The sequence below is a fragment of the Cyprinodon variegatus genome, unplaced genomic scaffold (assembly GCF_000732505.1).
Source record: "Cyprinodon variegatus isolate N-32 unplaced genomic scaffold, C_variegatus-1.0 Scaffold620, whole genome shotgun sequence".
Lineage (NCBI taxonomy): Eukaryota > Metazoa > Chordata > Actinopteri > Cyprinodontiformes > Cyprinodontidae > Cyprinodon > Cyprinodon variegatus.
In genome coordinates, this window is record NW_015151073.1 from 256832 (window position 1) to 274677 (window position 17846).

At 37.1% G+C, this 17846-nt stretch overlaps 1 protein-coding gene across 1 annotated transcript in view; it reads right to left on the minus strand.

Moving 5' to 3' along the window:
* The window catches only part of LOC107096384 (acid-sensing ion channel 2-like), a 153490-nt gene extending 137597 nt beyond the window's left edge, over nt 1–15893 (minus strand). The window contains 1 exon segment of the mRNA XM_015393003.1: nt 13796–15893. Within this exon segment, the coding sequence (XP_015248489.1) occupies nt 13796–14488 (693 nt within the window). The 5' untranslated portion in view covers nt 14489–15893.
* Between the last annotated feature and the right edge of the window lie 1953 nt (nt 15894–17846).

Below are 17846 nucleotides of genomic sequence, written 5' to 3' on the forward strand. Positions count from 1 at the left end.
GTGCTCCACATAAGCAGAATTATGTTAAGCATGCCAGGATGTGTTCATAACTAATGGTGTCCTTGGCTGCAATATGGGTATGTGTCTGCAAAAGTGCGACAGAGAGTGAGAGCTTCAAAAACGCTTTGATCTTCTTAGGGTTGACTTGACACCAATCTCTGCCAGTCTAGCAAGCTTTTCCTGCCTTATTTCTGTACAGCATCTACTTTACCTTTCTCCTTGTTTTCTCTTGCTGGAGGTTTCAATATCTACAGTCTGCGTAATTCCTGGTAAAAAGCATGTTTTAGAATTTTTATGATTTTAGTTGTCTTTCAACTTTAACAAGATTTGAAAAAGGCAATCTGCAAATTTTTCCTCTAAAGTGTAGATTGTTGGATTTTTTTTGAATGCTTATTTGTTCTCTATACTGTAGGCTGTTTCTAGGCATGAAAATACCAAATACCTTAGTAGAGATGGTGTTCTTATAAGTCTCCATGTTCCCTGTTGCCAATGAAAGATAGACCAAAAAATGTGGAGTAATGAGTTTATGCCAGCTGTTCCCACAGTGCTGTAACACAACAGCACCAGAATGCTGAGGAGTCCCTTAAGGCCACTGGAAACCTATACTTCATCATTACTTCTTTAGTGTATGTCCTCATTCATCTTTCATAATGTGTCACAGGAGAAGCACAACACAGAAAAACCTTAGATCCTAGAAAAAAAATGAATAAATCATTTATGGGAAAAAAGTGTCTTGGGTCTTATTGGAGGAAGAGGGCAAAGTGAAAACCCACTTACAGTAATGCTGTTAATGATGTAGGCTCCCTCGGAAAGTCCCATATATGTGAACAAAAAATGAAGCCATTTTCTACACTGAGGGAGTCTGAATTAGTGTTATCAGACAGCTCATTTAGCATTAAACACTTTATATAAAAAAAGATGTACCAGACAGATGGCGACTTGGCTAACTGACAAGTGAAAAAGTACAGATATCGAAAACAAACACACCCAAAAACACATACTTGACAAAACTCGTCTTTAAACAAGGCTTTAAATGTATTCAGGAATACTAAGATTTATTGAGAATCAGTTAACAAAGCATCCAAACCTTTTTACCTTATGGGACCCATTTATTGGTATGAGTTTACAAAAAATGCATACTCATACTTTTAATGGCATTTCTCAACACATATCTAAACTGTTGATGTTGGTTTCAACTAACAGGAAGGTCCTGGAGGACGACCTAAATGTAAGATTTTTGACAGTAAATTATTCTGGTCATGAGTAAAAGAGGTTTAAGTTCCCCCAAAATAAAGTCTGCCTTACAAAATAAAAAAATAAAGCTTACATACACAACCCCTTAAACTTTCTGTAAAGAAGAAAACACACACTAAGTTCTACCTACAAGACCTTAGTGACATCTGTATCCATTCTGGGGTCCACACCAGCATTTCTTGGTCTTGCTTATGTTTTTTGGGGAATCTGTTGAGGGATCAGCTGAAAATTTTCATGGTTATGATTTGATCTTGACTCAGCATGTATTAAGGAATCATTAGCAATGAATCTTTCGGCATCACTCTGTGTGTGGGAGCCACCAGGACCACAGAAACAGAAACTTAGTCACAAGTTGTAAGTTGTGGTTACAAAGGCAAAAACAATCTAGAAAAAATAAGTAAAGATTTCTTAACTTCAAATAAGATGATTTCAAAATGATTTGCCAATGGAATGAGTATTTTTACTCTTTAAATAAGATAATTACATGATATGCACTTGAAATAAGACAATGCAATTGTTTTTTTTATTTTAAATGTAAATTGTATTGTTCCATTGGCAAAGTGTCTCACTTAGCTCCTAAATTCAACAAAAAAATGCACTTATTTAGATTTTTTTGCAATTAACCTGAATGCTTTTTTGCATGGTGTCTGAACTGTGGTCAGTGGATATTAGAATCAAGTGCATACTTTTGTGGAGTAGTCCCAGAAATAGATATAAACATATGATAACTCAACTTAAATATGTCAATATACACTACTTCAGAACATTTTTATTAGGGACCCATATCCTAACATTTTGTTGTCCTGGGCCCAGCTAATGTTGTCCACTGGCCTCACAGTGTGTAAGGCAGCAAAAAAAAAAAAAAAAAAAAACATTTAAAGGCTCTTTATGATTTTGTTCCAATTGATTCCAATTTTTAAGGCTGTTTTGTTTCCTTTTTATACTTTTTTTTTTCTTTCTATGCTAATAATTGAAATTAAGATTATGCTCATACTGCAGTATGAATATAATGTGTTTCTTTCATGTTCTATGATGGTCATTTCATTCCAAATTCTTATCAAAACGCACCAGAGATTAGACTTTAGCCTTAGATTTTCTTTTTTAAGTTATAAACTGACTGACTTTTTTTACTTCCCAAAATTCAATGCAAGCTTGAAAACTCACAAATCACAGCCCACATCCACATTTCCACATGTGCTCTGGATCCAAGTTGTTACTGTTTATAGATGAAATTAAATATTTGTGAGCTGATTTTAAAGATTCACATCTTCAGTGTGAATGCCACAGACAGGGCTGAGATGTTTATCTCTTTCTTTCCATCAGATTGTATTCTGCATTGGAACAACACACACTGTGTCACATAAAGAGCAAATCTAATTTTAAATTAGTTTAGTTTTCCCGGCGCTATCACTGAGAAGATTCATTATTATTGGCAAGGATTGATTTAAAGGAAATGACAGAAAACAGCTCACATAACAGTGTGTCTGATTTAATATTGGTTCTACTCATATCGGCAGCTGGATGCTTTTATATTAAGTGTTTGCATAAATCATCTTATAATTTATCATTTATTAATGCTGTTGTACATTCACCTCTTTTCTCTGTCAAGTGATGTATTAGCTTTGGCTGATTTAAACCCAGTAATGATCCTGCAAATACACAAATGTTAAAGTTTCAAATTTGGCTTTTTTCTGTTTGTCCTTAGATTTTCCTAATTCTATTTCATAACAGCAGCATTCATTTCAACTACCAAAACCTGCATGTTTTTGGCTCCTGCTATCCTGTTTAAGGGGTTTAAAACAATATTTGATCACTTTAGTGAATTTGGTTAAAATATAATATTTTAAAGCCACATTATTTGTGTGTCAATAGCACAACAAACTTTCATTTTAGAAGCAGTAATAATAAAAAAAAACTTTCAAATGTGAAGTAAGTTAAATTTATATATCTTGGTTGATAATATGAAAGGGAAATTTCAACTGAATCTTGAAACTCTTATTTACAATCTCTGATCCAGTTATTTTTCTGTTCTACTGGCTGCTTAGAGGGTCCCTCTACACACCATAAGATCGAGTATTCATGAGAGAATGTGTAACAGGGATGTGCCCAGCACCAAACAAACCAGGTTTAAATGCGGAATGCTGATGCTGTGCGGATAAACTAACAGAATATTGCTGTTGCAATTGATATGTTTTTTTTGTCCTCCTGGGCTCCTACTGTACCATGAGAATACACACAGTTCATTGAAATGTTTAACTGATTGTCTATGTCCAAGTATGCTTTTCTTATATACAGACAAAATGTGTACTAAACTGTTTGTTTCTGTATGAACCTGGCTGGTTTACCTTGTTGAAAGATTTAAGTTTGTATTTCCTCCAAAGCAGATGTGTTTCCGAGGGGAAGACGGACATACATATCTAAGTACGCAGTTTTCATAAACTGTGTACTTAGATACTCAGGAGAACAGAAAGCAAATAAAGTGAAACCGTGATTTTCCTTGAGCTTATTAGAGGGGAATATCCATTTTGACGTTTCCTGTTCCGTTTGTTAATGCTGGGGGAATTTGTGGTTCAAATTCTCCTGTGGATATTCAATCTCTCCAATCCATTGGTCCATAGAGGGAGCCTCCATGCAGCCAGTATGACAAATAAAAAAACAAAAAACAAAACAAACAATGGATCAAATGCTCTGATACTGTATGTCATGGAGATAAAAAGAATTAATCACAAAGCCAAGATTTAAATGTACATTACGTTTAATGAATATGTTCACATTATTACAACTAAAAGATAACCTAGACAGGCTGGATTCAATCTCAGACATAAGTTGAGGAAGGGGCTTTATGTCCTCTGACCCTAACCCTCCAAGTCTGTCTGCCTTTGTTCAGCTTGTCTGCCGCTGTGTGAATCAAACCTGGAACTGTGACCCGATTCCGTCCTGGATAGTTCTTCGGGATCTCCCCGGCTCTCTGATCTCCTGGCTCTGACCATCAACAACGCCCCTGACCTTGTCTTTGGATCATCTTGATCACGTTTCTCTTTACAGTTCTGACCTCCTGCCTGTCACCGACCTCCAATATCCCTGCGTCTGGGACTCTCTCATTGGCAACCACTGGACTGGGTTGGTAACTCGCCACCTAGGATCTACCCCTACTCCTGGACCAGAACTGGACATTAAGAAAAAATTAGGGATCTACACATTTGTGTGCAAACACTTTCCACTAAATGAGGTCACTAACCTGTTGTCTCCTCCTGCAGAGGTTCCTGCTGCAGAAGCCAATGAAACTTGCACCCTTTCTGCTTTTCATAAACTGCCTCAAATACTAGGTTCACCCATTCTGAGCTTAAAATGTACGGCTATAACTTGATCTGGGGTAATATACAGGCAATTCATGATGGGATAATAAGTATAAAATAATTGTTTCAACACTTTTCACCCCAGTATTCATAACAAGTCCATACTGTATGTAAACATAGATATTTTATTCTTTGTGCTGTTTTTATCAAACTAATATAGCAGTCCTGATAACCACTTGATAAAATAACATATCTTGTCAAGGAAAACCATTTCTAAAAAATTTGCTTTTAATGTTAGATGAATCAGCTAAATAATTAATTTACAGCTCACAGCTGACATAAACAGAGGAAGTCATTTATGTTTTATTTAAACGGTATGAGTCAGGGTAAGACTGAGCAGAAATTAACTCCAAAGTAGAACAAAGTGGTGTAATTTGCTCTTTATCTGTATCTCTTTAACTACCAACATCTGGAGAAGCACCGAAATAATAAGACTAGATGTTTTAACTTATTAGAATAAACTAAAGATACTTTAAATGTTTAAAAAATGTATTTACTACTAATACACATTTCATTTTTAATTCTTTTAATTTGCTTAACCAACTTTACAGTACCTTCTGTCCCCTAAGTAGCTTATAAGAAAAAGACAAAAATAATTGGATATATACTCTGGTATTATGCTATTAAATAAAGATAATTGCAAGAGAATGAGCAACTGAACATGGTCATCCTTTTGAAAATAAGGCATTCTCTTTTCCTTATGTTAATCAATTGAATGTCATCCTCCCACACAGTATTAATTACACTTAAAAAAAGTGAGAAAGCGAAGCCAAAGATAAATTGATGAGTTAGTTGTTAATTCAATGTGTTTCTAAAATGAATTCAAAAGTAAATAAATAAGACTTTTAAATGTGTTTTTAAAAGCTATGTTTACTAGAAAAATTAGAATCAACAAGCCGGAAAAAATTAAAACAGAAGGAAGAGATATTTACCTGTAGTTATTGCTCTTTAATCTTTACCCCACATTAAACAGATTTATCTGATTAACAGCTTAAGATATAAGAGAAGTCATATTTATTCGCTACAATAGTCATCCACCACACAAAAACTGTCTCTATAGAAATTACTTGGCTAAAGCAGCAGGAAACGAGGGGCTTGCTGCAAGGCACACAGGCAGAAGACACTACAGGAAGAAAAGACAAAAATGTCCTTTTTTCCCCCACTGCCTGACTGTCTTGTGAATTTTAGAATGAAAACTACTGGTGCACAAAAGAGGTGATATGTGTTTGAAGGACAGATGGAGAAAAAAGCCAGCAGGTGCATTTCCTGAGCAAAATTACAGCTGAGTTGATTTCAAAAAGGAGACAAAAAGACGACGAGTAAGAAGAAATCATGGCTTCATTTAGCTACTCTCAGCTGGATTGACTGTCAGAAGACCAGACATTGTTATGAGGAAATATATGCCATTGCAGCAATATGGGAAGAAAAGTTTAGCTAAATGAAAATCAAAAGCAAGAGGGGGTGGTTGAAAAAATATTACTGCATTTAATTTAATCTGATCTTTTAAACCTGTAACTTTGGATATTGATATGAGGTTTTAAATGAGCACCATCTGGTTGGTTGTCCTTCCAGTTCACTGTAACTGATACTAAACAGCAATATTTTATAGCCTGATGGAGAAATGGTTGACAATGAAAAAGAGATGGAGGAATTCTAAAGCCAAATGGTAGGATTGTTTTTTTGTTTTTAAACTGAGGAACAAACATGTCCTTTACTTAAGTCTTGTAAGCTAGAATAGTAAGTCAATTTGATGCTGCTGCAGATTTAAGTATAACTTGGGAAATTAAACATAATACAGTATTTTAAAAGCATTTTTATGGACATTATTCTTGTCAACTAAACAGGATTATCTGAATGTCCTCTTTTAGTTTGGCCGACTCTCTTCACTCCTTTAAAAAGCAGTTTAAGGAACTTATTCAGAAAAGCTTTTAGTGAAATTTTCTGCTTATTATTACTGTACTTGTTTTTTTGTCTTTCTTATATTAAGCCTATATTTGTGTTGGTCTGTCGTTGCATTCTCTAAAGCACTTTGTTTTAACATGTAAAAGGTGCTCTAAATAAATAACGTTAACTCAACACCCTTTTCTTGTTTTAGAAATCAGAGCTTTTAAATTAATCTAAATTAATTGGTTCCTGTCCACCAACTGTACTTTTAAACTGAATATGGACCATTTGACTATTAAAAATGATAATTATTTTTAAAAACAAACTGAATTTGTATTATTTTCTGTTTATAAAAGAAACGTATCGATTCAAACTTTTACTCAGAGTAACTTACAAGTACATCAAATGTGGGTGATTGGTTTAAATCCCAGCTCACCTATAGATACAGCGCTCAACTTTCCTTTCTGCTTTATATATTCTTTTTCTGTTATTGCCTACTCAATCGGGTAAACTATAGTTATAGTCTTATATAGGGCTATAGAAATAACATTTTTATGATAGAAGGTTATAAAGAGGAAACTGAAATTGTCTTTGAACCTTTGAGGCAACCTTGATTTTTAAACTGTCCTAAAATTAACAACTATTCTGTTGCAATGTAGAGCAATTCGCTGGAAGCTTCCTGCAATAATCACATTTCACCTTTGTTTGTTTGACCTTGTGTCAGAGGGTTGTTGATGCAACTATAGGGTAATCTTTGAATTTCAAGTGTTTCTTGAATTTTACTCTGCTAAAGGCTATTTTTCATATTAGTTTCATTAGCATCTCAAAATCCTAGCTCAACACACAATACAAAGACACCAGTAGAAGTGGGCGGTTTTGGCCTGAAGGTTCTGTGAGGGATTTATTTATTTATTTTTTTAGTTTGTGGCTTTTGTGCATATACTTAGAGGAAAGCAAGTTTGTATGCATTAAAAAGTAACAAATAGTGAGATCTGAAGTTAAGCAGAGCATTTTTTATTTTCTTCTTGAAGCTTCAATTGATCTCTGCTTTTACTTGCTTTATATCTTACATAAATACCTGACAGCTTTTGGTGTGAAATACGGAGAGACATGATTTGAAGCTTTGATAGACACTGGCTACAGCTTTAGACATCAATAATAAAAGAAAAAGAAAGAGAGCATGTCTGCTGCTTTACTGACCTCCCCAAAATCAAACATATAAATAATTGCATACTTCGTTGACGCTTTCATTTAATAACACATACACGTGATTATTCTAAGTGGACTTATGTTTGACTGAGGAACAGCAATAGTCAGCAATCTGATCTTTCAAATTAAAAGAAAAATTTCAGCCTATAATTTTGAAACTTAAAATACTGTAGATAAAACAAACCAGTTGAGCTTTAGTTAAATTGGCTCGGGAGTGAAAGTACTATAATAGTCAGTTTGGGATGACCTGTAGTTAATGAGATTGCTTTGGATCAAGCTACAGCTTCCACCTGACAACCACTCCTGTTCTTCTCATTCAGTCCAAATCGATAGCTTAAGGTGTTGCTTTACATAATCCAATTGAAAAGGTCAGAACTCCTCATTATTAGCCGGATGTGTTTAAATCTCAATCACATGCCCCTGTACACACAGCAAGGATAGAATGCGCTTTGATGACTGCTTTACAATAAGCTTCAGTCAATCTGTTCATTTAGTCTATGCTGAGTAAAGAAAGTTAGTCAAGAGAAAGTCTCAAAGCACTGAAGTTAAAATGATAGATGGCTTCAGCTGCAGAATAGAAATAAAACAAAGATGGTTGTTATATATTAACTAAATATTAAAACACCAGTTTAGAATCGTAGGTTTTGTTTTAAAGTGCTGCACACCGGAAACACTGTTACCTCGTAACACAAAGGTCCTGGGGTCTGTGTGGAGTTTGCATGTTCTCAAGGGTCTCAACTGCTCTCAGATGCAGGCTTGCTCTTTGTTTATACGACAGTGATTGTTCTGTGTTTTACCCTTTTGATAAGCTACCTGTTCAGGCAGGGTGTTCCTTCACTGTGGCACAAAGACCCAATGGATCGACAGAACCAAAAATCTTAATCAGTTCTCTTGACGTTCATAGCTCTAAAAGTCCTAACAAATGTGTATAAGGTTGGATACTTTTGTTTCTAAAATTTTTAGCTCTTTTATTTTATAGAATACATTAGGCCCACATTTAAAAAAGGAAATATGAAGACAACTGAATGGGAGCAAGATAAGATAAGAATTCCTAATTCGTCTGATAGGAGAAATTGAAGTGTTAAAGCAACATTAAAATAATTTAAAAGATCTGGCGTTGAATTGCATGTTTTATCTAAGTAACAATCTAAAATTGCAATAAAATCTGAACTAAATAAAACACACTGAACAGACATTATTTGGAAAGCAGTTTGGAAAATATGAATATGTAGAGTTTAGTCATCCAGATGCTACTATAGTACTAACAGCAGACAAAATTACATTTAAAACAACTTAACATAAATTAGAAAAAAAATTTCTTGTTGCCAAGTAGTTTAGAGTGTTAAACAGCCACTGAGTCGCTGCAGTTATATGATATTTATGAACACAGTTGATGCATCCTAGCAGTTAAATACTCCCTGCCTACATTGTGATTAGGTGCTACTCTACAACCGATAGCAGTGGTTAATTTGTCATTGCAGAAACAGTTATGTCCTAGATGGAGCTTTAGGAAGCAATAGGGAGATGTGAATCTGCTCCATGTACAGAGCCTCAGCCTGCTGAAGGTGCCATTTACTTTAATTGCGTGAGGCAAGAACAGTTTTTCCTTGCTTTTCCTGCTCTATCATTCTCTGCTGATAGGCCTCACTGAGGGTTAGCTAAGAGTACATCACTATTGGAGATGTGGGAATAAAATGGGCCATCATAAACTACAGCAGAAACTTAATAGATTTATTGATCAGCCTGACTAGCTCATGCTACAGTGGATTCAGCACATGAACCCCTGCTGCTCAAGGGGCTGTCCAGAGTTATGGGATCTATTTGTATTCCCAGCCAGACACCTTTTTTCTCTGTGCAATCTCTCATTTCCAACCTGTAGACATATGGTTTTCTTCTACCCTGAAACTACTGCTTGACAGTTCAAAGCATTCCCTGGACATCAAACCTGGTGATAACAAACTCCAATCAAAACTGGATTTCACACTCCCCCTGCATCTCGTCATACAAATTTACACACACAATTTAAGCACTCTCATGTTTATCTCCTTCCACACCTTTGCACCTGTGTTCTTCGCATCTCATTTAATTTGGCTGTTCTGTTTAGGTCTCAGAGTGACAGTGATACTGAAAGGGCCTTGGGGAGTCTTTTCTGACTTGCAGCAGGACGATAATGAGATTAGTGAAACCACTAAGGCCCTATTTCAACAACAGAAGATCCCCATTTAAGGTGAAACAAGGCAAGAAAGAAGGAAGCCCTGATAAAAAGATGTTGCTCCAATGAACCTAAATATAACCAAGAAATGATCCATGTGATAAAATGAAGGAAATTTGTGCTTAGAATAGAATCTATTTCACAAAGAATTATTCATTTGTACATGTAGGGGGGTTGCAAAAGTAGAACAGCACTGACCCTCATGATTACGGCGGTCTGGCTGTTGTTTTCAAAGGATGAGAAAGATTGAATTTTTAGGTTTGCACAGCAGTTGCCTTCAGCGAACATCCTCTCCATCAGCAGCTTGATCCATCTGTACAGTGTTCACGCATAAGCGTGTAAATGTATTCAGACAGGGAAACACACACAGTCCTACATTCAACACATACAGTACAGTTCACATTCTTAGCTCACAAGAAAACACAGGCTCTGCAATCAAAATCTGTCCATCAGAATCCACTTCACTGAGTGGTTCTCCTTGACACAGATGGTGACTAGTGACAAGTGAGCTAACAAAAAATATAACACAGTCCTACTGATGTGGCACTAATACAAGGATCTGAATTCAAGTAAGCAAGAATCTCTCCCATCCACTCCAAAATTGTTTGTTATTTTCACTTGGCCGTCTGCTTGCATTTCTGTTATGGCAAAAAGACAAGACAAAAAGGACAGAAACAGCAGGACCTTCCACTTGAGCTGGAAAAAAAGAACTCATACAGCTAGAAAAGAAATCAGACTTTCATCCGACAAGTACTGACCAGTTCTGAAAATAGGGTTGTACACAGTATAACAGCTTTTATAGAAAAGATAAAAATTATTTTTAGGTTTCACTGAACGCTGTAATCAGACGGTAATCTGGACCGTGTGTTTTGCACATCGAGATGTCCAAGACTTAAAGTCTTGGGAAAGCTATTTATTATTGTTTCAATACAGTGTTTATTTTTTGCAACTAAAACAAATAGCTTAGATGTTTTATCTGTGCAGATGTTTTTAGTAATTACCTTAACTGCAAGAAAACTTTTCATTAAAGATTTTTACACCCTGACAAGTTTTTCCATTGCCTGTTATGTTATCTATGATAAAGTGCATTTACCTTCAACAAATAAATTTCATGATCTTGGGGCTGATCACTGGCTGGATTACTATTTCATTCACCTGCCTAACTACGCCCATTTTTCATTACTGCATATTTGATCCACCTGCTCCTGCCTCTATTTAAGCTGCCTGTTACCAGTCATCAGGGCGAGATTCTCTCGAACCGGTGGGGAAGCGTTTCGGCATTACTTTAATGTTTCTGATACCTGTTCTTGACCTGTTCTGCCTCTCCACCACTGCAGCTGCATGTTCCTGTCCAATCTGCCTGACTTGTCTATGGATTCCTCCTGGACTCTGCCTTTTTGCTGAACTTGAAGCTGCTTCCTGTCACCGACCTGGATTTCCCTCTGGCACCTCTTCAGACTTCCGATCTCCTAGTTCAGATTCCTGAGCGTGTGCTTGACACCGACTTTGGCTTCTCCCTTTGGATTATCCTGCCTGCCTTTGGATCTGATCTTATGCTTGTTCTCCGTCCTCTTGGACTATAGCTTCTGTGACTATCTGGGCGGCACTCACCGCATGGTGTTGTCAGCCTAACGGCTGGAAACTATAAAACCAGAGGTTCCTGCCTTAGACTTGCTTGCTGTACCTGCAGATCCACCGTTTTAAAAGAAATGCTTTTGAATTATCCGGCTGTCTGTCTGCCTTGAAAACTGTGTCCCCCGTCCTGAGCATTGACAATAAAAGAAAAAAGAAATATTTTAATGCAAATAAAACAAGGCTGAGCTATAAATTCAAGGTACTTCAGCCTAGAAATAATAATATTTAAAATATATTCATTGGCATGCAGGTGGCCCAGTAGTTAGCGCACAGGACCCATGTACACCATGTACACCATGTTTGCTGACCCAGGTTCAAATCCAGCCTGTGGTCCACTGCCGCATGTCTTTCCCCCTCTCTTATACCCCCTTTCCTTTCAGCCTACTGTCAGAAAAAATGAGCCACTAATGCCGTAAAAAAAAAAAAAAATGTATTTAAAGAATTGTATGTGAACACTTTTTACTGTGTAATGCTGTGCTGAACCCGTTCTGAACTATGCCTATATAAGCAGGACAAGAAGAGAACAGGACAGCATTAGGTTAAAATCAGACTGACCATGTCAATAAAATAGAGATGGATACTTAAAGATTATATATCCTTTCTAACCAGTAAATGCAAATCTGTATTGTTATGCCTGCTTTAAGACATTTTTGGGTCTGATGAAAGTATTGGTCCAAACAGATCTGTTACAGGTAGAATCTTTCAACCTGAAAGTTTTATTTTAACATCAAAACACAACCATTAGTTTGTATGCTGTTCATTGCTTTGGGACCTTTAAACAGACTATTATGGTTAAATTTACTGTTTTAACTCTCCTTATAACTATGATCATATGTATACAAAACTGCTTTTACAAGGTAAAACCTGATGATTCACAGCTTTTGGATAAAGCTGGGATGAAAAACACGTCTTTTATATTATATTTTTGTGAAATTACATTTTGGCATTAAGGAATTGAATTCAATCAGACATTTTCATCACAAGAACATTTATGAGTGCATTCCTTTGGAACCTTACAATCTGTTAACATTGGAAATGTTTGAAGTCTAAAATGTATGCCAGATTTTGAAACATTGTAAGATTTTTTTCTTATTTCAAAATTTCACTAATGTACCAGCACAATGAAAATATAATTTTTAAAGTCAGGGAAAAACTGTTGACACCCTATTAAGACCCCGATCACCCACCTGTGCAGTTTGGTTTTGTTTCCCCAGGTTTAAACAATGGTGGCCTGGTTCATTGTGCATGGCTTGAAAAGCGTGCTTAGATCCTTATAAATGTGTTTTTCAAATATCTGAGTGTTTTGCTTGGATAATCTGGCAGAGCCATTCAAAGCTCCCAGGAAACCAGGATAGGACACATGTCATGAATCATACCATGACAAAGGAAAAGCTCTAAGTTTAGATGCAGGACATTATTAAAACTGCTAAGTAAAATAAAAAGTAAACAGGCAACCTTTGCATAGTACTTCACCAAATCTCTGCAAGACTTCAACAAAGCAATATGTAGGTTTATTGAAGATTATTGCTGTGCCTAGAAACAAAGGAAGATGCTTTAATTACTGAGTTCATTTTTTAGATAAGAGTTGCGACAAAAACTGAGGCTGAGCTATAGAAACTGGAAGGGAAATATTACCTGTAAGTAGAAAAAAAAATTAACAAGAGAGACTATGATTAAGTAATTTGTAAGCAAATAATTTGGCACACAATCATAATGTTACTATAGACTTATTAGGTTTGTGTCTCACAAAAATACAGAAGAGTAAACTGTTGTTAAACAGGTTGTATCATGTCGATTGAGAAACAGTGGGCAAGGCAGTCTACAAACTCAATTAACTATATAAAAAAGTCAATAGTTATATTTTTAAGAGTATTTAACAGTCAATTGATCAGCTGTACAGATATCAGAGCATATCTATCAATGACAACTGTAAACCTCTTTTTGCTTTAAAAAGGGTGTCAAGTTTTATCATTTTCCCAGGGGACAGTTTAGTGCCTTATCAAAGCTAATGTTCCTTTTATGCATAATGCAATAGTTATTTTGCATTCTGCTATAAGCTGTAAAGCTTTCACTTTTGAATAATATTTGGGTTAAGGTAATAACCTTAACTAATAACTGAAAGAAACTGAAGAGTGTAAAATAAAAGAATGGAAATTTCGTAGGGTGTCTCTTCAGTGTACACAGTCAAGTTTTCACTGATATAACAGAAAAAAAAAAGAAAAAAACAACACAAAGTTGGACTTACCGAGGAGAAGTTGTGAGCTCCACAGGGCTCTCCTCTGTATTTGCATGACAGAAGCATTTCATCCAGCTGGTGGCTCAGTCTGTCCATAAATTCCAGGTTGGTTCCTTCAAAATTTCTTGGCGGCAGAAATAATCTGAAGTCTGAAAGTTTTCTGAACCAGCCTAGACGATCCTCCTGCATCAAGTCCAGAACCATAGGTCTTACTGTCCGGTTAGCCAGCAGCAGGCCAAGCCAGTGGCCAGCAAAGTACAGGTCGCTCTTAGTAAGTTTGTAGAGACGAATCGGGTTGTTGTTGCAGATAGTAACAGCAGGAAAGGCAAGTTCTTTGGCCCATTCAGTGTGGACCCGTGTGTATGTTGGAAAGGAGAGCCAATGAAGGAGTCGGTTGGAGGACCAGGATAAAAGCAACCCCAGGGAGGTGCAAAGAGCCAGCAGCCAGAAGGCCCGGCGGCCAACAGAGCCCCCCGGGACACAAACATGCCGCAGGCCGTGTAGACGTGTCCTTGACAACAAAGTGGATGTGATCTGAGCCAATGTTGGCTTCGTATGACGTCGCCTGCGAGCCTTTCTAATCATAGCGGGGGATCCCCTCCGGAGACAGTGCCCCTGCAGGGCCATTGCTGCCCACAATGCTCCTACAACCGCAGGAGAGGCTTCATTTCCTAGCCAAGCCTCAGAGGCTAGGGCCAACATGTAGCTCCAGGAGAAATCAACTACAGTAATCCACACATGGATATAAATTTGGTTGTATTATCTTATCTGCTCATAGATTCGCAATTCAGAAATCGAAAATAATTTTGCACACATAAAACAGTTCTCTCAAATCAATGCCATGTATTTGAAAGTTTTTTTTCTCCCATAACTCAGCAGCTACTTGTTGGTCTTCGTTCCTAGTCTCAGTCTCAGAATTGCTACAATCATTCAACTCAGCAGGGAAAGGCGAGACAAATCAGAGAGCAAATGTGCTCTAAGCAAGGTGTCTTCTACATGAGCGAGTCCAGCATCCATGGCAGTTTGGGTGACAGTGAACAAGAGATGATGAGACAGAGAAGGCAAAGGAAAGAACAAGATGAAGAGGAGAAGATAGGGAAAGTAGTGAGTAGAATAAAAAATACCAAATGCCAACCAGGGTGGACGACAAATAATATAGAAAAAGATAATTAAAACAATGAGATGATGGGAGAGAGGTATCTGTTGGTGTGGTCTTCCTTGTTCCAGCTTCTCTCTTTTTTGGAGTTGTAGCTTTGTGTTTCAAAGCTCATGAGACTTAAAGAGGTTACAGTCATTATTATTAAGAATGTAATTAACCTATTCCTGTACTACAAGCTGTAATTCATAAAAGGTATTCAGGGATTATTTCTTTTCTGTCCTAATGTGGATTATCAGTTCTCCTCGTGCTCTGCCATGGCTGGTTTGATTAGCTTTTTTAAGGAGTTGTTTTGGATCCGTTTCTAAATCCCACTGTCACAGATGAAAACACATAACACACTTTAACATTTAAGAGAAGGCATTCATGCATATTCACGGACATGCACAGAGGTTTTCTACGGGAAATCAGACCAGGGCTAATCCACTCAGTGGCACTCTGATCTCAACAGCTCTCACCGCCTTGGCTCCGTCTCCTGTTCCTCTCTCTTCGCCCCTAGTTTTTTTCTTTTTTGTGGAACTCAGAGCATCTCTCATCTTAGTATTCCTGTCATGTCCTTGCTTCTTTCTAAAAATACTCTGTCCAAATGAAATCTATAAACTTGTCCTCACGTTCCCCCTCCTCTTCTGTTATGTCAGTCAAGCCCTTGGTCAGATTCACTCTCCTCCTCCTGATATTCTTCTTGTTTTCCACTTTGTGCACACACTCCGGCTTCTCACTCCGTTAGGAAATGCTCCTCCATGCGCTTTCCCCCCCTTTTAGTTCTTGTCTGATACAGCGTTCGCCTTCTCCCTGCTCTGAATGACTTCTCTCTCCTCTGTGATCGCTCTGTTTATCCTGCCTCCCTCTCTCTTGGGTGGTTTCTTCCAGTTTACAGCCAGCCTTTCCTTCTCGTGTCACCTCTTCTCCTCTTCCTGCACCACGGCTCTCTCCACGCAGCCGGTGAGTCTGTCACTGATGAGAGCTCCTGTCTCTCTCTCTGCTAACTTGTTCCGTCCTTCGCCCCCCTCTGTTTGCCTGCTGCTGCTGCTGCTAAGCAGCCATAAAATGATGAGAGGCAAACGTTTGTATGCAGCGCACATTATAAGAATATTTTTGTGTGCTTTGAATATATGACCAACTTTTATAATTTCTTTTTTTAAGAATGAAGGCTGAAATAGATTAAAGAACATCTTAGAAACGATAAATGCAATTTAAAAACAATAATATGCAATTCCTTTTTCTTTCCATGTAGTTTGGGTTCATTAAATGTGGTTTAACCATCTGGTGAAGATGCCTTTTGGAAGGTTTTGTTAAGTATATATGTGTCTACACATTGAAGCTTTCTCTCAGGCTCTTTTCCTGAGGAGCGATCACTCGAGACAAACATTTTAAATAACACCTCATAATGTATACGTAAACCATGAGACATGACAACAGATAATTGACTCAGACAGAGAAATTGCTTAGGGTTAAAGCAGGCAGCCGAACCAACTTGGCTCACATCTCGTCGGAGTGCCCTAATTCAGAGTTAAAGAAGCATTTTATACAAACATACCACATCATCACATCATTGCAACATATGGGTTTGTGAATGAGAAGACATCCATGGCTCCAGCCTTATCAAAAATATTACACTATGTTTTTAAAATCAAAATCTGATTCTATAACCAAATCTTTACCACATGCAGAATGAAGATGACTTTTTATCCGGACAGAGGAATTGTCCCAATTAGATAAACTACTTAAGAAAACATCAGTTCTGACACACAACAGGCAGGCTATATTAGGGTTTAACAGAATCACACATCAGCAAAAATGATCCTAACAGCTTATAAACAAAAACCATGAAGAGATGACTTTTGCGGGGAACTAGAACTCAGAGAAAATATTGGTATGGATGGATGGATGATGGACAAACAGATGGAAGGATGGATAGCAGAATTGTGTTCTAGACTTGAAGGATGTATCAAGGCCCAGCAAAGAAAAGGATAATCTGACAGTGAGACTTTTTCATGAATGGTGAATTAAATAAAATAGAATTTAAAGAAGTTGTATGTGGATTTATATGACAAACACACATCTTCATACCACATCCACTGCCCTATTCTAACCCATATACTCCCCCTTACAGTAGGCGAGGTTGGCTTAGTGTAGCAGGAAGCTTTAATTTATTTAGTGGTTATTACTGAAATGGTTAACAAAATGGAAAACAAATGTTCAAAGCAAAACAAGCTTAATGAGAACAAGAAAATTAAAAATAACCATTTACAGACTGTTCTGACTGAATTATCAATTTTGCCATTCGACTCATGAGGAAAACCTTCTCACTGTCTGGCTGCTGTCAGTCAAAAATCCTTAAGTATGTTTACCAATTAGGTTCAAGTAGCCAGCTTCATGACCCGCCCCTGCTCCATAGACCCCCTAAGAAGTTTAGCTTCACTGGAAATTGCGTATCCATTCAGGGCTCTACTTTCTCGCTGCTTACCTCAATAGACAAAGGCTCAAACCTCAAGAGGGATTCATCAAAGACTAACAAGCTCCACAGCGAAGAGGAGATTAAGTCCAGAGCGGAATAAACAGCTAATTAATGCGCATTAAAGTCATGAAATCCGATGCATTTTAGCAAATATTACACGCAGTTTATTGACAAAATTTATAAAGTTTGACAATGCATATTTTACCAATAAAGAAATCCCCATTGCTGGAGATGTTTTTATAGATTCAATTACAGTTATTTGCAAATATGTACAGTCAAATCTGATCCTTTTTTCTTTTTACCCCGACTGGTAGAAAACCTCTCACACAAAGGGCTATGTAATATCACTTTACTTGTGAACATACTGGGGACAAAGTGCTAAACTTCAGTTATATCTATTTCTGATTGTGGCAGCCCATATGAGAAAGCTTATTTGACAAATTTTT